Consider the following 24194-nt stretch of genomic DNA (forward strand, 5'->3'; position numbering starts at 1 on the left):
GCTCAAGTGTGCTCCTCGGGGCAGCTCCAGGGCCCCTGACCAGCAGCTCGCAGCCTGCAGGAGGGCAGGCCCCATCCGGTGGGACCGCCGCTGCATCGGGGTCCTGGCGGGACAGCAGTGCCCAGTGGTGGTGGTGGGTGAATTACAGAGCGGGCAGCAGGCTCTGGAGGGTGCGTTGCCCCCGAGGCTGGCAGGGGTTCAGCCCTCTGCTGGCAGGCTACTTCCTACGCCTGCTGGGGTGGTCAGGGCACCCTGCCCTGTGGGCCCCCAGCTGGCTGTCCAATCCCCCAACACCCTGGGGATTCTTGACCACCAGCAAGTTTGGGAAGGTGCCCTGTGGGTGTCTGTCGTGTGTGTGGGTGGGGCTTGGACTTGTGGGTCCCTGACCTCAGCTGGGAGGTTTGGGGACCCTCCTCCCAGCAGGAGGCTCTGGCTGGCCCTTGGGCTGGGGTGCCCCCGTGTGCCATGCGAGAGCAGGTGGGCAGGTGTGGCCACAAGGCCCGTCCTCCTTTCTTAATATCCAGTTGCCAGGCGACGCTTCTGGGGAGGCTGGGATTTCCAGGGAGGGGCCAGCTGGTGTGCGGGGGAGGGTGTGGGGACAGCCCTGCTGCGGGGCCCCTTTGCCTCCACGTGGGGTGAGCCAGGCTCGCACGTATGCAGAGTTGTGTGTCTGCACGTGGTGCGTGTTCCCACCACGGTCACTGCGAGTCCCGGTGTGTGAGGACTGTGGGGGACTGGGCCACCATGGGTCCCGCGCTCCAGGGGCAGAGCTGGGGAGCTCAGGCCCCAGCCATGGGCTCCTAGCCACAGGGCCAGACGGTGCTGGGGGCTGTGCCAGGTGTTCTGGCCTGGTTCTCTTGCAGGAGGGAGCCTCCTTCAGCTTCCTGCAGACTCTGGGGCCATGGTCTCGGGCAGCCTGCCGGTGGGGGCGTGGAGCAGACCTTGTTCTTCGGGCCGAGTTCCCATGGAGGGAGCGTCCAGTCCCACGGGGTCGCTAATTCAGGCCTCGGGCAGCTGTGCAGTGGCGCTGAGGCGGCTATTTCTGGCCCGGAGAATTCCTGCCCAGAGCCAGCCCCGAAGGCCTGTCCCCACGGGCGGTCTGTCATCTCCCGCAGGGGCCCTCCTGGCTCTGTGCCCTCTGCCCACGCCTTTCCCTTCCAGGGTCTGGGGGCTCTGCAGAGGAGAGTCGCTGGGGAGGCGGCCTCCCCTGGCAAGGCCGGCCCCTCCCGCCTTCTGTCTCCAGGACAAAGCCAGCCTGAAGGGGAGGCCAGGTCTTAGGGCATTGTAAGGCATCAGCTGCTCCAGCAGGAACCGGGCCAGGACTGTGACCTGGGGCTCTGTCAGGAGAGCTTGAGCTATGGGAAAGAAACTGGGCGGGGGGCTAGCTCCATGTTCAGACAGGAAAATCCCCCCTGCGGGGGGTGGTGGGGGGGCCCCCAAGGCACTTGCGCATGCCGCCACCAAGTGGCTGGCAGGGTCTCCATGAGGGTCCGTGGCCAGCACAGGCGGGCTCCCTGCAGGTATGGTGACTGGAGGTGGAGATGGGGTGCTTTTCCACTCAATTATGCCTTGAAAAAAAATCCCAAATCAAGCTATTTATTAAGAGTTAAGTGGAGACATTAGCACTCTTCCTAATTAGCATGGTCTTTAAAATGGTGTGCAATTAGAGGGAGCTGTGGGCTTGTGCTCGGGCTCCGTGATGTGTGGATGAGTGTTTAATTTTGTCTGGGGTGGTGGGGGGGGCTCTTCCTTCTGGAGAAACGCCAGCCACGGGCCCAGCTCCTCTCAGGTCAAGCCACCTCGAAGCTGTGAGTGTAAGCATATGTCTGTGGTTGCATGTGCACACGGTCCCGCTCAGATGCGTGTACGCGGCGTGCATGGCACAAGGGACGAGGAGTCTGCACACGAGTGGGCACACACGCGCCCAGACATGCCTAGGCTCACACTGGTGCTGAGGTTCACCCTCTGTACCCCCTCCCTCCTGTGGCAGGTGGGCAGGGGTGCCACCAGGCCCAGGACAGTGCCATTCCCGGATTAGCTCAGAAATCATGCAGGGAGGAGGGGCCTCTGTGCCACGAGCCACCGAGAACAACATACCCAGGCGCTGGGCTCTGCTGGTGGGACGCAGTGGTGCCCGGGGGTCTGGGGAGCAGGTTCCTCATAGGTTGGGGTCGGAGCTCGCTGCCTAGGGAGCCCCCGGGCACAGCTCTGGAAGTCTCCAGGGCCACCAGCACAGGGAGCAGCTCTCAGAACAGAGGAAGGGTATTCTGGCAGCGGGGGGTGTCCCCACATGGGGAGTGGGCTTGCAGCTTCTCAGCTTCCCAGGGGAGGTGTTCTCCCAGGAACAGCCCAGCCCCCCTGAGCTCCCCCCCCCCCCCGTGTGACCCTGGCCCACTGGCTGAGAACAAACAGCTCCATGTTTGGCCAGCAATCCCGGCTCCCCACCCCGGCCAGAGCCGAGTGAGCATGAGTCACGCAGGCTTAGGCTGTGGGTGGGGGGGACAGGGATGGGGACAGAGTTGGGGAGAAGGGCTCCCTGCAGCAAGAGTCTGGCCAGAGGGGAGGCAGGGGCAGGCTGGAGCAGAGGGCACCGTTCAGGAGAGACCGTGGGGCACAGACTGGGCACAGAGGCTAGCCCTGTGTCAGAGTGGGGAGGGGACGGGGTCCTGCTGCACCCCACAGGGGCTGTGGCAGGTCCTGTCCAGGGAGTTCTTGACAGGTGGGCGGCCCCCTGGGGGCAGCGGTCCTGTGTCCCCCAGGTGGGGATGAATGGGAGCTGGCCACGGGGGACCAAGGCCCTTCCCTGTGCAGAGCCAATGTGTGTGGTGGGGAGAGGCCGAGAAAGCCTTTGATTCCTAACAGTCTGCCTGCAGTCGCACCTGGAGGGGACCCCTGGCCCTCCGGACCCCACTCCCGTCCTGCCCTTCTTCCCAGACACTGACAGGATCTTCTGGACCGCACCCCTCTCCCCCAGATAAAGCCCTGTGGTGGTGGCCCCAGGGGTGGGGGGCTGGAGACCAGGGTCTGGGCTGAGCTGTGGGGCTGTTGGAGGGTGTGAGCTGGGGGGGGGGCCGTCCACCTCCCAGACCCCTCCTCACCTTTTAGCAGCTGGTCATCATGGCAACAACCTCAGGAAGGAAAGAAACTTCCTTCCATCGTGATCTGGAGTGGCGGCCTCCCACTCCTCACAGAGGCCCCCGTGGACCCGGCACTGCTGCCGTGGGACTCCCTCCACCACTCACCTCGGCCATGCTGGTGTCCTCGCTCACCTCACCGGTCTGTGGTCCTGACACCAGCTGGCTGGGGCTGTGGGTTGGAGCGACTGCAGCAGAAGCATCCGGACCCCAGCAACGTTGAGCTGCTCCCCAGGGACCAGGTGTGAGGGCAAGTGCGCAGGTGCATACACACTTGCGTCAGATGACCATCCCACTGCCCCCAGGCCCCTGATCTGCACATGAACGTCCCACCCTGGGCTGGGCCCTGTCGCTACAGTGGAAGCCTTAATCAATCCATTATATCACTAGTTAAGTAAGCAGGAGTGTTTATAATTGTCCCCAGTAACAAGGGAAGGTACATCTGTCCTTGGGGGCTGTGCCCAACCCCCCAGGCTGGGGCCGAAGTGTGAAGACCTCAGGGGACCCTCAGGTGGCCGGGAAATGGGGCAGGATCCACAACGGTCTCTGCTCCACACCTTCTGCCCAAGGGGGCCTCTGTGCTCCAGGGATGGAGTCAGCCTCAGGAGACCAGGCTGCCACGAGAGCAGGGTCCCCGACACCAGGGAGCGGACCCCTGCTGGGGCCCAGGTGTCCTTAGGCTTGGGCCATTGTTGGCAGTCCTCAGGTGTGGACCTCCTGAGGCCTGCGGTGTGGGGCTGGAGCCCTGGACCCTGCCAGGATCAGGGTGCCCCCGCAGGGCCAGGCCCGGTTTGCGGGTCATGGGGGTTAAGCTGGCTCACAGTGCAGGGTGGATGCCAAGCGGCGCTGCCGTAGCACCCCGCCTGCAGCTGCTACTCTGCCTTCAAAGGCTCCCCAGTGGCCAGGCTCAGCCGCTGCCTGGTGGGAGTCTGCTGCCTCCCCAGCGCCAACCGCCCCTTACACCCCGATCCCGTCACCCCGGCTGCGGGGAGCTCTGGGAGGCGTCCTCAGACGCCCTCCCCGTGGGCAGCCAGACCCACGGTGGAAGGCCACCAGGAGGACTCGGGAGTGCTGGGGAGCACGTCTGCCCCGAGTCGGGGGGTGGCTGTGCCCTGCAGGGGTGTTTTGAGGCAGGGGAGCCAGGAGGGGGCCCCCACCACACCCACGCTGGCGCTGGGTCTGAGTCTCTGCCCTGTGAGTGAGTGACAGCAGTGATGGGTTTGGAATTCCAGCAGGATGGAGCGGTTGGAAAGAAAAGCCCCAGACACGCAGATTGTTACAGTTAGTGAGGTGACATGCACACGCTCTAAAATTCACCATCTTGAAGTGTAGCAATCTTGGGAAGTTGAGTGCATTCACAGTGCGGTGCAAAGCTCCAGCCCTCCCTAGTTCCAGAACATTCCATCACCCCAAAGGGAACCTGTCCCCGTTAGCTGTCACTCCCCAGCCCCTGGCAGCCCCTGCTCCCCGGTCTGTCTGCATTTGTTCTGCTTCACAGACACAGAATGCTACAATCCCTGTCCTTGTGCGCCTGGCTTCCTAGCGAGCGTCCCATTTTCAAGGTTTAGCCGTGTCGTAGCGGTGTGGGCATGATATGACTGAGCGGTATCGCACGGCTGGACCCTGTGTTTTTGTGCGTTTGTGGACATTGGGGTGGTTTCCGCCTTTTGGCTGTCTCGAGCCCTGCGGCTGGGAACACGAGTGTGTGTGTGTGTCCAAGGACCTGTTTGCACTTCTGGGTGTGCTCGGGGGTGTGGACAGTTGGAGGAGTTGTGGGACCTGCCTCCGGGTGGGAGCTGCGCCCCACAGGAGCTGCCGGGAGCCATCCACGGGGGCCCTGCTGCCTGGCTCAGACATTGTCCTGTGTGCCGCCCTTGAGGGCTCCCTGGAGGTGCTCACGGGGGCCTGGTAGGTCCCCGATGGTGCAGAGGGGCAGGTCCCGCGCCAAGGCTGGTCCGGGAGAAGCCGTGTCATTAATGGTGTGTGTCTCCAATAAAAACTACTTCGTGTTAGATGCTGGGCCAGGTGGAGGCTGTCGCAAGCGTGTTGCTGTGGCAACCTCGGGGGGTGGGCTCACCAGCTGGGCGAGGAGCAGAAGGCCCCTAGACTCCCGCCACCATGAGCAAGGGGCCGAGTGTGTGCCCTGGTGGACGGGGACCCTTCCCCAGGCCTCCCCCCCTCTGACAGCCCACGCGGACTACTTGGGCCTGGGCTTCGAGACGCCTCACTTGCTGTCACATGCGTCCCGGGAGGCCCAGAGGGCAGAGGCGGGGACAGCCTTGCCCCGTCTCGCCAACTCCCCGCCCCGAGCCGTGGCTCCCCCAACAAGGGCTTCTCCCAGAACTCCACGTGCCTCTTGGTGCATGTACGTCTAGCCGAGTCCTAGGGAAGCGAGCCTCTGCACAGGAGCGCTCTTTGTGAACGGTCTCCGCCGCTGCTGCGTTCTCCTCCGTCCACCCAGCATGGGTTTCTAATCTCGGCACCTCCACCGCAGCGTCACGCCCTGTCCGTAGAGATGCTGGGACGTTCAGTCGTCCGTGGTCGCCGGCGGTGCTTCCTGACTCGCTAGCCTGGCCGCACGCACCACTGGGCGGCCTCCCCAGCTCCCCGGCACTGTCCTTGTCCCAGCGCTCGTGCGAACAGAGGGGCCCAGAGGGGCCAGGGTTGGGGAAGGCCGCGCTGTGCTCTGCGAGGTGGGCCGGGTCTGGGGGTCTCCCATGCTGCCCACTGGGCCCCCATGTGGCCGGCTGGGTCCGTGTGGGGTGTTTCTTCCGGCCCCAGAGCAGTTCTGTCTCCAGCCGCCCACTCAGCTGTGTGGGTACCGTAGACGTTTTCTCATGAGTGGCCCGGGATTGTTTTCTCCTGTGGGATGGGCTTTCTACCCCATGAATAAACATAGGCTTTTCTCCTTAATCAAACTGCAAAAGCAAGGTTGGATGCTCAAGAGGATGAAGGCTGGGGGGCCAGGGCGGGGGCAGCAGGCCTGTGTGCACAGTAGCAGGGAAGGGCCCTGTACCACCTCCCCCAGGGCAGGGAAGGGTTTGCCCACCAGCTGTCCATGTGGGGACAGAGGGGGGCGCTTGGTACAGAGTGCCGGGCATCAGTGGGCCACTGTGCGTCTGGGGGCAGGTGCGCGTGCATGTGGAGCCCGTGGACTGGCTGAGCTCATCCCTACACCTCCCCTGCCTGTCGGGGCCCCTCATCCACACCACAGACTGCAAGCCCCTTCGAGGTCAGAGGCTGGTCCCCGAGGGCCCGGTGTGGGGGTCTGTGCTCAGTATTCCCGATGGGCAGTGGATCAGGATGGCCCAGGGCTGCCTCTCGGCCATGTCCGAGTCAGGAGATCCTGGTGGGGGGCTGCCGTGGGTACGGAGCGGACGGCAGGGAGGTGGGGGAGGCTGCTGGCCTGACCTGGGCCAAGTCATGAGGAAGAGGAGACCGATGCCAGCCTGAGTGGTTGGGCCACCCCACCCTGCATCCCCTTCTTCCCACTGCCCATGCCCCACCACCTTCCCGGGCACAGGGACACTCACGCCAAGCTGTTGTGGATTTGGTCTAATGGAGCTTAGCTGGCGGAGCAGATTGCCCTGGGGGGCGGCAGGCGGGGCTGGCCTGCTTGGGGCTTTCTCATCTTCCAGAGACAGAGCTTTGCAGCTCTCTCCATGTGATCTCACGATGGCCCCTCAGGGAGCCCAGCCTGGGGGGTCAGGGCCCAGTCCCCACGAAGCCTGCCTTGTGGCCACCCCGCCGCAGCCTTCCAGCCTCCGTGTCCCCCACTGGTCTGCCTCTCTCAGCAAGGGGTGTCCAGCTCGCCCAGCTGTGCCCCCATGGCAAAAACACGATGTCCCCTCCCTCCATGTCTGCGGCCAGCCAGGGGAGCTGAAGTGGCCTTGCCAGGATGAGGGAGGGGACAGGGGAAATGGAGTCTGCTGGATGCTTCCCTCAGCACCTGAAAGATAACCGCCATCACTCCCATCGTGCAGCTGGGGAAACTGAGGCTCAGGGTGAGGGGTGGGTAGTGGTACTGTCAGGGGTCAGGCTCGTCCCCTGGCTCCGAGCTGGGCAGGGGGAGAAATGGCTCACTCCACAGGTCTGGGGACCCTGAGCCAGCAGGGCTGGGTGGCCGTGGGGACCTGCGTGCAACGATAAGGATTTGGCTCAGAGGTCTAGGACCACCCTTCGGGTCACACTGTCTTGTGCCATACAGGCCTCTGTGGGGACTCTCATAGAGTGTCAGGGTCCCCTGTTGGCACAGCTGCTGGTGAGGGACCGGCAGCCCCCAAAACGTGGGCTGAGTGGCCATGAGCCCCTTCTGGCTTCCGGGCCCGGTCCCAGCAGCCTCACACTTCCCAACCAGTGGCATCTTCGTGCAGAGATGACCATGCCTGCCGTGGTCACCCCCACTTCCAGGCTGTCCCCATCCACTGCCCACAGCCACGGACAGGGGAGAGATGGTGCTCTCAGGCCAGCACCATCTTCGAAGGCTCAGGCGGTGTGCTCTGCTTAACGAGCTGGGAGTCAGAATGAGAAAGGGTGGATCGATGGGTGGTGTCCAGTAAAGCCTGGGTCAACGTGAGCAGCACCCCCAGGCTGCTCAGCAGGCCCCATCCAGAGCCTCCTCCCCAGCCCTCTGTGGGTGTCTGGGGCAGGCCGTCTTCAGCACCACGGACAGCGGTCACCTGGCACTGCCCCTGGAATCCACCTCCTCACCCACTGGGCCTGGCCTTGGGGTGTCTGCGTGTGGGGTGCATTGGAGCTCTGGTCTGAGAGGCCATGAATCTGGCACCGAGAGCGACAAGACAGGACTGGGGCCCTCCACCCCGCTGGGGGAGGCCTGGCCATGGGCGCCGCTGCACGAGTGGGAAGGTGGTGCAGCGCTGGCTCGGCACCTGCTACCCCACTGGTCCCGGAAAGACCTGAAGGGGAGGGAGGTGGTGGGAAAGACTGGCATCAGGCCAGGCTGGGGGCAATATGCTGGAAGGGTGGGGCCCGCAGGGTGCGCATGGTACTTGAGAGGTCCCCCAACAGACAGGATCTTTGCTCCCAGTGCTGAGAGAGGCTCTGGGACCCCGTCTCTCATTTATGAGCATCCCCCCCACCAGCCTGGGTGGTGGTGCAGGCCCAGCCCAGGCCCTGGGAGGTTCCTGGAGCTGGATGGGCTGGGGCCAGGGTAGTCAAAAGGATGTGGGTCAGGGGGCTTGTGGCCGGACAGAGCCTCCCGGGGCTCTGGGGTCCTGTGGCAGAGACCACATCACTCAGCGTTGGACTCGGGCCCTGGGCAGCGCCACAGCCCCCTCCCTGTGCCGGTATGGCCACCGCCTCCAGACTGCACATTACCTTGGCTTCCTTGAACCCATGGTGGGAATTGACTCTAATTTGTAGAAGTTGGTTCAAAACCTAAAGGATTTTTAATTAAAACCCAGAAAATCCATCTGTGTAATTAAGTTACTGGGCTCTGGATGAGGAGCCGGCTGGCCCTGCCTATCCTCAGCTGCCCACTAAGGTGTGACCGGGGAGGGTGCTGGCCTTGTGCGTGCAGGGGGCCGCTCCAGCCCTGTGACCCCTGGGCCGGCTGCCCCGGTCTCTGGGGAGCCTCCTGGCCATCTGCAGGGCCAGTGGAGCCCCTACCCAGGACAGGAGGTGCAGGGCAGTTCTTGGGGTGTCTCGGGAGAACCGCGCATACATGTGACACCTTTACACAGACCAAGGCAAGATCTTGGGGCTCGGGTGCAGGACCCTAGGGTCTTTTCACTCACAGGTGTGTGTGTGGGGTGGTGGAGCGAGAGAGGCAGAGGCTGTATCATTAGGATGGTAACCCGAAAGGGGCGAGGGTCCTTGGGGATGGATGGAGAACTTTCTAGGTGCCCGGTTTGGTTGTCCCAGCCACCCCAGTAGTGTCCCCACTTCTTGGATGAACCTGCTGGGCACTCAGCCTTCTGCCCCTTGGGGTCCTGAGCCTGCCAGGCATGCCTCACGGGTGGGGCAGGCAGGCCAGGGCCCATAGGACCAGCAGAGTCAGGAGGAAGCCACGGTTGGTGGGTGGGCTTCGCTTGTCAGCAGTTTGGGAAGATGTAGAGGTAGGACCCCAGCTCAGGAACTCTAAGCAGGGCTGTCTTTTCCAGTTGCTTGGGGCCTAGTTTATGGCTTGTCCTTGGAGTGAGGGCCCCTCCTAGCCCCTCCTAGCCCCTGACCTGAATAGTCTCGTGGATCCTGGCCTGAATCCAGATTCACTGGCCTCACAGCCCAAGATCACTGTTGAGGACAGAGGTCCTCAGCTTTGACACCAGCTCTGGGGTCCGGGGCAGGTCCCCTGCAAGAATCCCCAGACCAGAAGATGCCTTTACTTGCCCCTTTCATCCCCACCTGGCCCTCTGCTCCAGGGCCACACCATGGTGTGGCTAGATGTCTTGAAGTACTGTGTGTGTTAGGGGCGGGGGTAGCAGTGTTGGTTAGGGGCTTGAGCGTAGCTGGTAGGCTTCTTCCGGGCTAGGTACAGGGAGGGCATGAATATCCATCACCTGATGGTGGAGGGCACCTGGTAGTTGAGGTCACGCTCCCTGGTCTGGGCGATGTGAATGAGCTTGGGCACAGGCGGGGGAGAAATCGGGCCATGGGCTGGAGAGACAAGAGTCCCAGGTGTGGGTGAATGGTACTGGTGGACAGGAGAAGCTGGGGGGCCAGGGCTCGACTGGGTTGGAAACCCTACTGCTGGGGCAGGATGTCTGCAGGAGTGGGAGGGGGGAGCACTCAGGGTACAGGGAGAGCTCAGCATGTTGGGACAGGTTCAAAAGGGGCAGACAGCTCCCACACCCTCACTGGGTGGGTGCACACCCTGGGGGCCCATGCTGGTGTGCGCTGCCTCCCAGGGCAGGGGGTCGGGGGGGGTAGCGTGCACCTGCGTCTACCTGGGTCAGGGTTGGAATGCACTCCCTCACACCGTCCGACCGTCGCCTGCCCTCCTGTCGCCCACCCGGGGCCTCCTGCTCTCCTGCCGGGCCTCATAGGGATGTGGGGGGTATGGGGGGTTCATCTCCTTGCAGGCGGGTCTGCTGACCCATTCTGTTTAACTGGGAACATCCCACCTGCTGTGACACGCACAGATGTCCCTCCTCAGAGGTGTGACTGCAGCAGTTAAGGGACAAAGGGTCAGGAGGCCAGGAAAGCGGTGCAGCCTGAGCCCCCCATGACACAGCCTGGGACCGGGTCTGTGCAGGGGGTCCCCAAGACGCCCCGATGGAGCCTTGCTGGTGCACATAGGTGTAGCTGTCAGCCACGGCACTGTGGCCCCCCACCCCCACCCCACGGGGATGGCCTGGTCCCGGCCCAGCACCCGAGCAAGCATGTGTGCCAGGCCCCCCCAGGTGGGGCTGGGGGCCGGGTGCTGCTTTAGTGGGAAGCTGGCTTCTATTCCCTGCAGCCAGACCTGGCCCAGGCCCTCGTTACCGCCGAGCCCATTAACCGTAATTACGGCGCTCTGGGCGGGCACGTAATGATGGTGCTGGCCTGGTGCCACGCTGTACTGTGCGCCGTTGGCCCTGCCCCCGCCCCTGCCCCAGGGAGGGGGGCTGCTTGCAGACCCTGACGTGGGGATGGCGTGGGGGCTGCACAGAATGCCTCCAAGCCCTCCCGGCCACCAGGGGTATCCGTCTGCATCCACAGGGTCTGCATGGAGCCTAGCTCCCCCACGCAGCCCGGCCCTTCTTCATGCCTGACCCAGCCAGCCCAGCAGAGGGCTTCCCCAGTCCCTAGCGAACTAACTGGGGTGGGGGCGTGGAGTGCACCCCTTCCCAGAGACCGCCGCCCTGGGCCAGGCCACCATTCAGCCTGCGTGGAGCCCTAGCGCCACCTGGTGGCTGCTCCCAGCATGTCCGGGAGGTCACACCTGGGCTGTGGTCCCCACACGGGGGAGCCTGCAGGGTGGCCAGGGTGCGGAGTGTGTGAGGATGCGGCACACCCTGCTGAGCCGGCTCCCGAGGCTCCCACCCCACCTGGACGCCCACTTGCTAGCCGGAGACTCCTGGACGGGGCCGGTCACTTGGGCAGCTTCTGCTCCGGGACCGGGGGGCCGGGGGTGGGGCAGGGCAGCAAGGAGGTGTCCTGCTGGGTCCCTGTTGGTCCAGGTGCTCAGGAGGGCTGCAGGTCCCCCACGCCCAGCTGCCGAGCTGATGGAAAGCTCTCGTTCCTCATCCCAGTAGCTGTGGTCGGGGTACCCTCGGCCTGCTGGAGTCACGTGGGGGTTAGCGCGGGCACACCCCCACGGTGTGTGTGCATCCACAGCACGTGTTGGGGCCCAGGCCGGACAAAGCCTGTGAGATGGCTCCCCGAGTGTCCAGCCTGAGCTGGGGCACCGGTATTGTGGGGAGCCTGTCCTCCGGCCCCTGCCCAGGGGCCCACGTGGGGGTGTGCTGGTGCTGCACACAGTGGCCAGGGTCGCGGCTCTGCCTCTCAAGGCCCAGCTGATGGGGTGCTGGGGGTGGGTCCCAGGGCCCCGCTCCCCGTGCTGCTCCCCTGCGGCCATGTCGCAGCCTCCGGCATTGATCCTTAATTCGGCCGCCTGCCCCACGTGGTTCGAGCACGTCAGCATGCTGGTCATCATGCTCAACTGCGTGACCCTGGGCATGTTCCGGCCCTGTGAGGACGTCGAGTGCCAGTCAGAGCGCTGCAGCATCCTGGAGGTGGGCCCGGGGGGCGGGGGGCACAGCCCATTGGCCATGGCCAGCCTCGGGATGACAGCTGGCAGGACTGGGTCTCAGGCCCCGCCTCCCTCCAGGCCTTCGACGACTTCATCTTTGCCTTCTTCGCGGTGGAGATGATCATCAAGATGATCGCCCTGGGCCTCTTTGGGCAGAAGTGCTACCTGGGGGACACGTGGAACAGGCTGGATTTTTTCATTGTCATGGCGGGGTATGAACCCCTGGCCACCAGAGCCAGCTGGTGCAGGAGACCCAGTGGCATCGGTGCCTGACGAAGCCTGGCTGGGAGCCCTGCCCCCCTCGGGCCCCGCTGGCTGCCCCGGGGTCTGGCTGCCCCGGGATCCCACCAGGAAGAGGGATGGGGGTGCACTCTGCAGGGGTCCAGTGGGGCCGATGTTGGGAGGCGGCTGGGGGTTGGGGGGCCAGTGCGGCCTCTGCCAGGGAACAGGACACTACCCCACAGCAGTAGGGGTGGCAGGACGGACACAGATGGTCTGTGAGTGGTGAGGGGCCCCAGGGAGGCTCGGTGCACAGCTCCAGGACCAGGCCTCCCGGCCTCGGCTGGCAAGGTGCCCTGGAGAAAGGTGGTGCTCACCCCTGCCCCTGGGGCCCTGCCCACCCCCTGAGCTTCCCTGTTCCTCTGCCGCTCCCCCAGCATGATGGAATACTCGCTGGACGGACACAACGTGAGCCTCTCGGCCATCCGGACAGTGCGCGTGCTGCGGCCCCTGCGCGCCATCAACCGTGTGCCCAGTGAGTGACCCCTCCCCTGGGACAGGGCTGTGTGTCCTGCCGGCCCTTACTGAGAGCTCTCCAGGGTCCCCTGGGGTACAGGAAGTCTACATTATCTGCTCCTGGACTCCCCAGCCCTGGTGAAGGGGAGGCAAGTCTGCTGCTCACCATGGGTCCCTGAGGATTGGCCACTTCTTGTCTGGAGAGGACACAGCAAACCTGGACCAGGTTGGGGTGTAACAGGCAGGCTGCATGGGGTCTGGGCTCCCCACCGTACTGCTGGGCGAACCTCAGACTCCCCATCTGCACATTTGGGGTAACACCGGGGGCTGCACGGGCCCTGGTAGTTTCATTGTCTGGCACATGCGGGGCGAACCTCAGGCCCTAACTCTGCCAGAGGGATCTGGTGCTTCCGGGAAGCCTAGAGAAGCTTCCGGAAAGTCAAGTGGCTGCTTGTTTGGAAAGCGGCCTGTTCTCACACAAGGGGATGGTTTGGGATTTTTTCCATCTTATGAGTATTCACTGCTGTTACTTCTCCCAGGCAGGAGGGCAGTGTCCGTGGTACACCGTGTAAGGGGTGCATACACGTGTGTGCACGGGTCTGCACATACCACGTGTCAATACCATGTATACAGCCTTTCCAATCGCTGGGCCCGAGTCCTGGTGTCCTCAGCACCCAGGCCTGGGCAGTCAGGGCAGGTCCCACAGCTTCCCCTAAGAAGTTGCACACCCTTAGGGACAGGTACGTCCTTCCCCGGGCCTGTCCACTCCACCAAAGGGCTGGGGTCATGGAGGTGTGCTGTGCTGTGGGACCCCTGGGCCTTTTTTCCACCTGCCCACCTGGCTCTATGCTCAGGGGTCAGACGGCGCTCAGATGCCTTGTGAGTCTGGGGAAGTTATCCTCTCTGAGCCTCTGTTTTCCCACTGTAACAGCCAGATGTTAGTAGTACCCAGAGAGGCTGTGTGAGGTGAGGTGATGTTTGCGGCTCCCAGCTGTGCCTGGTGCCCACCACACAGATGGTCTGCCCACCTGGGCCCACCTGTGAGCGCAGTAAAGTGGCAACGAGACCCATCCCTGCAAATGTGTCCTTTTCAGCCTGTCTGCATCCAGCATTGCACACCAGCAGCCTGGCCTCCTCTGGGGACACCCCCCTGTCCCAAATAGGGAACCTGCCCTGGACAGGATCGGATGCTCCTTATAATGAGCCCCAAAAGGTTACACTCATGGTTGCATCTCCCTGGGTGCCTGGGGTTCTCTCTGACCCCTGGATCGTATCTGTGACCCTTTGAGCCAGTTGATGTCTGGCCAGGGCACGTGCCTCCTGATCCGTGCATCCCTCGTGAATCTTCCTCTCAGCCGTTTCTGACATTTCAGTGCCACTCCTGGCTGTGGCTCGCCCCCCGTGACCCCAGGAGCCTGTTCTGCCATGTGCCGCGCAGCCCCCCTCCCCAGGGCGCTGCTCCCCAAGGCCTTGCACCTGCCCCCTCCCCACCCCCTGGCCCAGGGTGCAGTGTGCTGCTTTGGCCCCGCCCTTGCTCATCTGGGGAAAGGAGTCATCCTTGCTGAGGTCTGGGAGGGGATAGGCCCAGGTAAGTGGGGGGCACATAGGGCTTGGCTGGCCCACTCCCAGATTAATTTGCATTCATCCAGCGCCCAGGCACAAGGGCTTCAAAACTGCCTCTCAAAAAACCGCCACCTGCCCTGGGGGTCCCTCCCTCCAGTGCAGGGCTCTCCTCCAGTGCAATTTGCACAGGGCATGGGAAGAAATTCTCCTTGTAAGACCCCAGGCTCCTGAGTGTTGGAGGCAGCCCAAAGCCTGAGCTCCTGGGGGACCCTGAGGCTGGGGCTGTTGGACTCCCTCAGGGCCTGCCGAATGTGTGGGGACTCAGTACAAGTCCCCCCCGGAGTTGCTAATACCCATTTGTGAACAGCGGGAGGGTTCAGGGCCCACTAGAGGGGCGGGGGGCTAGAAGGAGCGCGGGAGGGCTCTGCTGTGCTGACTTCTTTCCCTGCCCCTGCAGGCATGCGGATCTTGGTCACACTGCTGCTGGACACTCTTCCCATGCTCGGGAATGTCCTTTTGCTCTGCTTCTTCGTCTTCTTCATTTTCGGTATCGTCGGCGTACAGCTGTGGGCTGGCCTGCTTCGGAACCGCTGCTTCCTGGACAGCACCTTTGCCAGGTGCAGGGGCTTAAGGGCTCTTCTGGCTTGTGTGCCACCAGCAGGCTCCTCCCCTCCAGCCCCACCCCCTGATGCTCCCCCCTCCAGCCCAGCCCCAGGTGCTCTACCCCCAGCAGGCTCCTCCTCCTCCAGCCCCACCCTCAGCAGGCTCCTCCTCTTCCAACCCCCAGCAGACTCCTCCCCTCCAAGTCCACCCCAGATGCCCTGCCCCCAGTAGGCTCTTCCAGCCCCACCCCCTGGTGCTCCTCTCCTCCAGCCCCACGTGCTCCGCCCCCAGCAGGCCCCTCCTCTTCCAGCCCCACCCCAGCAGGCTCCGCCCCCATCAGGCTCCTCCTCTCCAGGGCCGCTCCAGATGCTCCGCCCTCAGCAGGCTCCTCCCCTCCAGCTCCGCCCTCAGCAGGCTCTGCCCTCAGCAGGCTCCTCTCCTCCAGCTCCGCCCTCAGCAGGCTCTGCCCCCAGCAGGCTCCTCCCTTTCAGCTCCACTTTTAGGGACACGCCCTTTTCAAGAGTATTTTTAACTGAGGTTTTCTCTTTTGGATCTATTCCTGTTTTTTATGTTTGTTTTTATGTGTGTTTTTGTCTCTTTTTCTGCTAATTTGTCTATTTCACCGTTTCTGTCCACTTACCACTTGTTTTTTTATCTCTTCCAACTCTGTATCTCACGCTGTTTCTCTTTGTTTTTCTGTGTCTGCGTCTCTCTCTGTATCTCTGCTTCTCTGTTTCGTCTGTGCATCCCTCTCCGGGTGTGTGCCTCCCGCCTGCCTGCAGAAACAACAACCTCAGCTTTCTGCGGCCATACTACCAGACGGAGGAGGGCGAGGAGAACCCCTTCATCTGCTCCTCGCGCCGAGACAACGGCATGCAGAAGTGCTCGCACATCCCCAGCCGCCGGGAGCTGCGCATGGAGTGCACGCTGGGCTGGGAGGCTTACGGGCAGCCACAGGCCGAGGGTGCAGCAGGCAGCGCCCGCAACGCCTGCATCAACTGGAACCAGTATTACAACGTGTGCCGCTCAGGCGGTTCCAACCCCCACAACGGTGCCATCAACTTTGACAACATCGGCTATGCCTGGATTGCCATCTTCCAGGTGGGTCCCTGCTCTCGGCTGAGGGCCTGGGCCTCAGTTTCCCCATCAGCGGGGGTGGGAGGGCACTGCGTGTGCGGGGCCGCGGGGGGACGCAGGCGAGGAGGCCCCTGCCACCCTCCCAGGGCCGTCCGTGTGTGCAGCCGCCTGCCCCCCCAGGTGATCACGCTGGAGGGCTGGGTGGACATAATGTACTACGTCATGGATGCCCATTCCTTCTACAACTTCATCTACTTCATTTTGCTCATCATTGTGAGTGCGGGCGACGGGGCGAGTCCCGGGGGCTGGGTGGGGTGTTCACGGCCACCAGTGTCTGTGGGTGGAGGTGCCCTGACAGCGGGACAGCCGGCCGCAGACCCCAGAAGTCTCCTGTCGGTGGGCGTTGTCATGTCCCCGACGCCATGCCCTCCCAGCCTCCGCTGACTCTCAGGGTTGCCGCACCGGCTGAGCTGCAGGGCAGGGCAGCAGAGAGCCAGGGCTGCCCACGGGGTGGCAGGGACTTCTGCCCAGCCCCCAGCAGGAGGTAGTTGGGGGGTGAAGCCCACCTCCAGGAGGCCTCAGGCAGCACCCCAGGCCCTCCCACGGCTGGGTCCTGTTTGGAGGGTGCAGAAGACGCAGGACCATGTCTTGGGGTCCCAGCCTTCCCCCCTGTTTATGGGCCTGCAGAAACAGCACTGCACAGAACAGGTCACCCCAAAGGCATGGGTCTCTCTAGTGTGGGTTTCCCTGCCAGGCACGGCCCTCCATGGTGTACATGGGCCTCCAGACACAGAGGTGTCACAGGCAGGGTCTGTGAGGACCCCGCTGTGAACAGAGACAGGCGTCCTGCCTCCTTGTCTCTGACCACGAGCAGAGAGTGTTGGAGGGTGATCCTGCATGGAGGAGGAGAAGTTAAGGGGCTTGGAAAGGTCTGCCCTGGGGGGAGGGGGCGAGCCGTACAGATGATGGGAAGGAGGGTCTCCCCGCCACCCCCGCCCTGCGTGTCCCCCACTGTCCACACGTGGGTTGTCTAGATGGGCAAGCGGCACTTATTCTAAGCCACCCATGGCAGGTGCTGATATTTGGCTTCGCATCAGCAGGGATCCCACCATCCTAGGGTGTCCGCCCTGGCCCTGAGAACAGACAGCACATAGTAGGGCTCAGTGTTCCCTCAAGGATTCTGTCACTGCCGTGTTAGAAGCAGCCCCCGCCCCCACTGCCCTCCCCTCCTGCCCCTGACACCCCGTGACCCTCTTCCTTAGCTCCCTGGGTTAGCAGCCCAGCGAGTGAGTCGCGGCTGGGTCACGGGAGGCTCACCACTGCCCGCCTGCTGCAGGTGGGCTCCTTCTTCATGATCAACCTGTGCCTGGTGGTGATCGCCACACAGTTCTCGGAGACCAAGCAGCGGGAGAACCAGCTCATGCGGGAGCAGCGTGCGCGGTACCTGTCTGATGACAGTACACTGGCCAGCTTCTCGGAACCGGGCAGCTGCTATGAGGAGCTGCTCAAGTACGTGGGCCACATCTGCCGCAAGGTCAAGAGACGCACGCTGCGCCTCTACGCTCGCTGGCAGAGCCGCTGGTGCAAGAAGGTGGACCCTAGCAGCGCCCCGCATGGCCAGGGCCCCGGGCGCCGGCCGAGGCGGGCGGGGAGGCACATGGCCTCCGTGCACCACCTGGTCTACCACCACCACCACCACCACCACCACCACTACCACTTCAGCCATGGCAGCCCACGCCGGCCCGGCCCCGGGGACACCAGGCTAGTGCCGGCCGGGGCCTTGCCCTCACCGCCCTCGCCGGGCCGTGGGCCCCCTGACGCTGAGTCGGTGCACAGTGTGTACCACGCGGACTGCCACGTGGAGGGGCCACAAGAGAGGGCCCGGGTGGCACATGCCACAGCCACGGCAGCCGCCAGCCTCAAGGTGGCCACGGGGCTGGGTGCCATGAACTACCCCACCATCCTGCCCTCGTCCATAGGAGGCGGCAAAGGTGGTACCAGCCCCGGGCCCAAGGGGAAGCGGGTCAGCGGGCCTTCAGGTGCCGGAGAGCACAGCCCCCTGAGCCTGAGGGGCACCGACCCCTATGAGAAGATCCAGCATTTGGTCGGGGAACATGGTAAGGACCCACCCCCCACTTGTGGAGAGGAGGTGGGACCTGGGCTGGGTGAGCCGTGAGGAAGCGGGACTTCTGGGATGTCTTTGCCACTCGCGTGCTCTCCAGGAAGGCCTTGAGTACCTCGATGAGCCTAGCTTTTTCCTTTTTCCTTTTGAGCTCCGTAAGGACGGAGCTGGGGGGGCCCGGGTATCTTGGACTCTGACACCCCCGGCCCGGAGAGAGGGCACCGGGTCTCCTTCCACCCTACAGCCAGCCCCAAGCAGCCCCAATGTGAGCAAGACACAGCTTTTGCCAACGAGGGTAGGAGAATTCCAAGACTGACTCACCCCGTCAGAGCCCCAGGCTTGTGTCCCACCTGGCCCCGGGAGAGACCACACGCCCATGTCTGTGGCTGGCCCCCTTTCTGGGTGGGGATGCTGGGGCACAGGGAGCAGAAGGTAAAACTGGGGTCACAGAGCTCCCGAGGGTCTGGGAAGGGGCCAGGGTGGGCCCCAATATACTCATGGTCCCCCCCAGCTGGGGCTCAGCTGCACCCCCCTTGGATGGGCAGTCGGAGGGACGCTGGGTCCCATCAGACCTTGAGGCCTTCCCAGATGGTGTGTGCAGGAGCGCGGGCCACAGTGCATCTGGAGCAGGCAGGGATGTGTGTGGCTGGCCCCCCATGGCACGTGCGCTTCCAGTCCGGCCTGCTCCGTAGGGCTCAGGAGCTGTGGTGCATTGAGGCCACGGCATGCCGTTGGCGTGAGACACACCTCCGGCTCCAGAGACTCCGCACAAGAAAACCGTGTATGGTGGCTCCTGGGTAGTTTTTGCGTCTCTCTCGTATCAGAGCCACGATGGTTCAGACATGTTGGGTCAGGTAGAACGTTGAAGTTAATTACACTTGTCGAATGTGGGTACGAGAAAAGGGCTTGCGTTCTGTTTCTATGGATGGCGCGGATGGCGCGTCTGCAGGGAGATTAAGCGTCTCTGCCGCGGGTGCTGCTTACCCCACGGAAGCTTCGCTGGGCTATGGCCTGACCCTTCCTGTGCCCTTCTCCCTGCAGGACTGGGCCGGACCCCCAGCCGCCTGTCGGGCCTGAGTGTGCCCTGCCCCCTGCCCAGCCCCCAGGCGGGCACGCTGACCTGCGAGCTGAAGAACTGTCCGTATTGCACCAGCGCCCTGGACGACCCCGACTTCGAGCTCAGTGACTCTGAGAGCGGAGGCTCGGAAGGCAACACGGTGTATGAGTTCACACAGGATGTGCGGCACGGTGACCACCGCGACCCCATGCAGTTCCCCCCGGCAGCAGATGCACCAAGCCAGGGCAGTGCACGGCCACGGGCGCAGCGGCAGGTGGCCCCGGGCGAGCAGGGCGGGCTTGGCCACGTCTGGGCCACCTTTAGTGGCAAGCTGTGCCAAATCGTGGACAGCAAGTACTTCAACCGCGGCATCATGGTGGCCATCCTCACCAACACGCTGAGCATGGGCGTTGAGTACCACGAGCAGGTGAGGGTGGGGGCGGGTCAGGATGGTCCTTGTGACCCTGGGGAGCACGTCCTCCTGTGGGACCCCGTGGATGGGCTCATGGGGGTCGGGGGCCAGGGATGGGTTGGAGCTGGCTGTGGTCTGTCACAGGAGGTTTTTGTCTGTCGCTCAACAGATACTCACGGCTCCTTCGTGGGTTGGGTCTCTGTCAAGTAGTGAACACAGACACACACGGCGTGGTTCCCGTGTGGAGGTTCTAGTCCCACCTGGGGTCCGAGGAGGCCACACAGACCTAGAGGCACCAGGGGCTAAGGACATGCACCCAGTGGTGCTTCTGAGGATGGGACGCCCCCAGCTTAGCTCTCATAGAGGGGCTCCCCTTACAAGAGCCAGGGCCACTGGCCATGCCCACTATGGTGCTCCTTGGCGGTCACAAAAGGCCGGAGTGTGGCGTGGCCCCTAGGAGGAGGCGGGGGGGTCATGTGTGGCCCCCCCGCAGCTGTGGAAGCTGTCAACTGTGCATGCTGGCCCTCCTCGACCCCTGCCCTGGACCAGGGCCCAGCAGGGAGGGCAGCGGCCAGATTCGGCAGAGAGAGGGGGTCCTTTCTGGGGACCAGGCTGGGTCACCTTGGTGACCAAATGGGAGTTCCTTGTGTCCCACTCTTGGATTTTTCTGGCCACTTAAACGATTTTTTTCACTCTGGAACAATCTGGGGAAAACGCAAGCAGTGGTAAACTTCAGCAGACTGTGTGTGGGGAGGCTCTTTCTGGGTAGGGGGGAGCCGAAGCAGGGACATTGGGAGGCTTTAGGGGAGTCCCTGGTAAGGAAGAGCCTCTGCACGTATGCACACATTTGTGTGTATTCTGTTGTGTACGTGTGCGTACGTGGAAGGCTTACTGGTGCAGGTGCGCGTGTGTGCACACAGCAGGTCACGTGTTGGTAAATGCTCAGGCGTGCACACATGCGTGGGAATATTTACACTAGCATGGTATGTACACGCACACACATGCGCAGACACACAGGTGAGGCAGCATGCCTCAGTAAGAAAGGCTCCTGGAGTGTGTACCACCAGGAAGGGGCGTGTGAGGCCAACAGGGACCAGGGCAGCAGATCAGAGGTGGCACCCGTGCTGTCTGTACCCTGGGCTCCCCCACGCCCACCCTGGAACCCGGGAGCAAGTGCTCCTGGCCCAGTTCCCATGGCTCGCACTTGCTCCGGTGCTCAGCCGCGCCGCTGGGCAAGTCCAGCAGGGCCCGGGGAAGCCGGGACAGCCGGGGTGGGCGCGCCGGGTGGGCAGCAGTCCAGGCAGCATCCGGTTAGGTTGCTTCTGAGCGGCCGCCTTCGTGGAGCCTTACCTGCTCCTGGATTCCTGGGAGCAGTGAGCCTCGTTCACGGCGGGGTGGGAGCCGTGGGGGGGCACTGACGGCCTCCCTGCCACCCACAGCCCGATGAGCTGACCAGTGCCCTGGAGATCAGCAACATCGTGTTCACCAGCATGTTCGCCCTGGAGATGCTGCTGAAGCTGCTGGCTTGCGGCCCGCTGGGCTACATCCGGAACCCCTACAACATCTTTGACGGCATCATCGTGGTCATCAGGTGGTCCCTCATCTCCCACCTGGGCCGCAGGGGCCCGGGAAGCTCCAGGGTCAGGCGAATATCCCCTGAGGGGGCTGAGCCCCAGTCAGAGACAGGCTATCACTGGCAGAGTTCCCTCTCTGGGGTCAAGTTCCTCCCCACTGCCACTTACATATAGTCCGTTGCATCTCAGATTGTTTCTAGAACATAGGGGAGCTGTTCCCTGCAGGAACAGAGTAGGCGCTCAGCCACCCAGCTGGAGGTCACGTAGGTCTCAGCCCCTGCAAGGCAGGCGAGCTCGCCTGTGGGGCGTCTGCTGCGGCCAAGTCAACACAAAGGAGTGGGAGAATCTGGGGTAACTGTCCCGCAGGAGGAAGCAGGGCCCTCGGAGTGCAGGGGATCCACCAGCAGGGAGGAGGCTAGGCACAGCTAGCCGTGAAAGGCACAGGATGGGGAAGGCCAGAGCCCAAGTTCCGGCAGCTTCGGGGGGTCGGCAGCCACCAGGGACGACAGTTAACTAGCGGGCTTCAGTGACACCGCCACGGCTCCTCAGTCTCCTGGGTGCCTGGACACAGCTGCGCGTCTTCTCGGCCAGGGGGTCAAGGCGGGCCGCTGTGGCTCCGGCCGGCATCCCTGCTTTGGGAAGGGGACATGCAGGGACCTGTGGCCGGAGGACAGGACCCTGCTGACCCCCGCCCCGGTCCACAGCGTCTGGGAGATCATCGGGCAGGCGGACGGTGGCCTGTCGGTGTTGCGGACCTTCCGGCTGCTGCGTGTGCTGAAGCTGGTGCGTTTCATGCCTGCGCTGCGGCGTCAGCTGGTGGTGCTCATGAAGACCATGGATAACGTGGCTACCTTCTGCATGCTGCTTATGCTCTTCATATTCATCTTCAGGTGGGCTGCCCCACCGATAGGGGCAGACCCCTCCCTGCTGTGCCGCCCCATGCTCCTGGGGCTGGGGGGCAGGAGCCTCCAAGTATCGTCACAGATGGATGGCTCCGTGGAGTCACTCGCTAGCACCCTTCATGTACTCACAGCTGAATGGGGGGACGGGACAGGCCCCCAGATGAATGGGTCAGGGACTGTGCCCCAAAGAGAGCAGAGAAGGGGTGGGGGCAGCCAGGCCAAGTCCATAGCTCTCAGCTGGTATGTGCTGAGCACCCGCAGTTGGCCAGCCTGGCCTGGGGTCAAGCCCCAATGATGGGCTGGGGCAGAGGACGGCTCAGGAGGCTGAGTGAGACTGGCACCCCGGGTCCCTCCCACCCCAGCCTCAGTCTCCCCACCAACCATTTAGAAGCAGCTGGGCCCTGGGCACCAGGAGGGAGGCCCTGTAAACTGGAAGGCTGGGGCCAGGCCAGTGGGGAAGGCATGGCAGAGCAGTCCTTGGGTGTGGAGGTGACCACGTGGAGCTTCACCTGCTGTCCGCCTCCCTGCACCCGTCCCCAAAATCACACACCCCTGCTCTGCCTTCAGCATCCTGGGCATGCATCTCTTTGGCTGCAAGTTCAGCCTGACGACAGACACCGGAGACACGGTCCCTGACAGGAAGAACTTTGACTCCTTGCTGTGGGCTATTGTCACCGTGTTCCAGGTAAAGCCTGGGCGGGCACCACCAGTGGGAATGGGGGTCCCCAGGAGAACCACCGTCCTGCTCCAAGCAGCCCCCGAGTGTGTGCCTTGGCCTTTCTGAGGCCGGCATGGGGGGATGCCCTGCAGAACCCCTGCCACCCCTGGGCTTGCCGGCGCCCCTTCTCCCCTGGTCTGGGGCTTTCCCTGCCTCTCGGTCCCTCCCCCCAGATCCTCACCCAGGAGGACTGGAACGTCGTCCTCTACAATGGCATGGCTTCCACCTCCTCCTGGGCCGCTCTCTACTTCGTGGCGCTGATGACCTTCGGCAACTACGTGCTCTTCAACCTGCTGGTGGCCATCCTGGTGGAGGGCTTCCAGGCAGAGGTGAGGGGTGGGAGTCCCGCCCAGACTGCCACAGGGAGGGTGGGTTCCTCCATCCTGCAGCCACCACACCTGGCCCTGGCGGTCACTTTGGGGCCCAGCCCTCCCGGCCACGCCTGCCTCCAGGCTGGCCCAGCCCTCCCCAGGGAGTCCGCCCGTGGGTGCTGCGTACGGATGGCTCCCACCTGAGGGAGCTGTGCCTCCCGCTCTGCGGGGCGCAGGGGGACGCCAACAGGTCTGACACGGATGAAGACAAGACATCCACCCCCTTGGAGGAGGATTTTGACAAGTTCCGGGATCTCCGGGCCACGGGTGAGCGTGGTGGTGCTGGGACTCCCGTGGGCAGGCTCTGGGCTGGCGGAGTCCCTTCCTGGAAGCCGCGCAGGTACCAGCCTCCCTCTTCTCTCTCCAGAGATGAAGATGTACTCGCTGGCCGTGACCCCCAATGGGCACCTGGAGGGCCGCGGCAGCCTGCCCCCTCCCCTCATCATGCGTACAGCGGCCACGCCCATGCCCACCCCCAAGAGCTCCCCATACCTGGACCCGGCCCCCAGCCTCCTGGACTCGCGGCGTGGCAGCAGCAGCTCTGTGGACCCACAGCTGGGCGACCAGAAGTCGCTGGTAGGGACCCTTCCCTGCCCTGGCCTCAGCGCACCCCACTCGACCGGTCCTCGTGGCCTCTCCCACAGATGAGCGTGGGTCCCACACACCCCCCGGTCACACCGCACAAATCCCTGTCCCCGAGTGGAGGAGGCCTGCGCTCTGTTTTTCTATAAATGGAGCCGGGAGCCGCCGCTCTTGCAGAAGGAGCGTAAGCAGAGCAGATGTGGGAACGCGTGGCACCCCTTTCCAGCAGAATGCCAGGCGGGGAGTTTCTCTTCTAAATGGGAATAAAAGATAAAAGCCGGCAGAGCACAGAGCGTGCATCAAAGGAGCAATGAAAGGGACGGTGGAAAGGCGGCCCGTGATAGAAGCCAGGCGGGCGTCCCACAGAGCCGGCACCACGGGGCTTTTCACGAGGACCCAGGAGATTCCGCCCAGCACCCGGCCCACCGCGGCTTCTAAGGCGGGGAGGGTGGGCCGGGGGGGTGGGGGGGGAGAAGCTCACCACCCAGGGGGAGCTGGGGGTGGGGGGTGTGGACACGGAGACAGGATGTCGCATGTCTGTAACGGAGAAGCCGCCAGGCTGAGCAGCGTAGATGCATCCAGCCCGGCTGCTGGGGACTGAGCTGGGGGACAAGCGGTGTAGCAGGGGAAAGCCCGGCCCATGCTGGCCCCG

The 24194-nt window shown here is 63.7% G+C and overlaps 1 protein-coding gene and 1 long non-coding RNA gene across 3 annotated transcripts in view; one reads left to right on the forward strand and one right to left on the reverse strand.

Moving 5' to 3' along the window:
* CACNA1H (calcium voltage-gated channel subunit alpha1 H) overlaps window positions 1-24194 on the forward strand; it is a 59699-nt gene that overhangs the window by 23172 nt on the left and 12333 nt on the right. For both annotated transcript variants that reach the window (XM_044915568.1, XM_044915569.1), the window contains exons 2-15: window positions 11698-11809; window positions 11905-12038; window positions 12483-12580; window positions 14582-14741; window positions 15510-15828; window positions 15985-16077; window positions 17141-17921; window positions 18968-19410; window positions 20835-20986; window positions 21674-21859; window positions 22439-22556; window positions 22763-22918; window positions 23137-23227; window positions 23328-23536. In XM_044915568.1, coding sequence (XP_044771503.1) covers window positions 11698-11809; window positions 11905-12038; window positions 12483-12580; window positions 14582-14741; window positions 15510-15828; window positions 15985-16077; window positions 17141-17921; window positions 18968-19410; window positions 20835-20986; window positions 21674-21859; window positions 22439-22556; window positions 22763-22918; window positions 23137-23227; window positions 23328-23536 — 3052 coding nt within the window. The remainder of the gene's footprint in view (window positions 1-11697; window positions 11810-11904; window positions 12039-12482; window positions 12581-14581; window positions 14742-15509; window positions 15829-15984; window positions 16078-17140; window positions 17922-18967; window positions 19411-20834; window positions 20987-21673; window positions 21860-22438; window positions 22557-22762; window positions 22919-23136; window positions 23228-23327; window positions 23537-24194) is intronic.
* LOC110587973 lies at window positions 2228-3272 on the reverse strand. Its single transcript, XR_002480785.1, has 3 exons — window positions 3243-3272; window positions 3099-3128; window positions 2228-2267 (listed from the first exon to the last, which is right to left on the reverse strand). It is a non-coding gene; the product is annotated as an uncharacterized LOC110587973 (long non-coding RNA).

The sequence above is a fragment of the Neomonachus schauinslandi genome, chromosome 5, assembly GCF_002201575.2.
Source record: "Neomonachus schauinslandi chromosome 5, ASM220157v2, whole genome shotgun sequence".
In the NCBI taxonomy this organism is placed as follows: domain Eukaryota; kingdom Metazoa; phylum Chordata; class Mammalia; order Carnivora; family Phocidae; genus Neomonachus; species Neomonachus schauinslandi.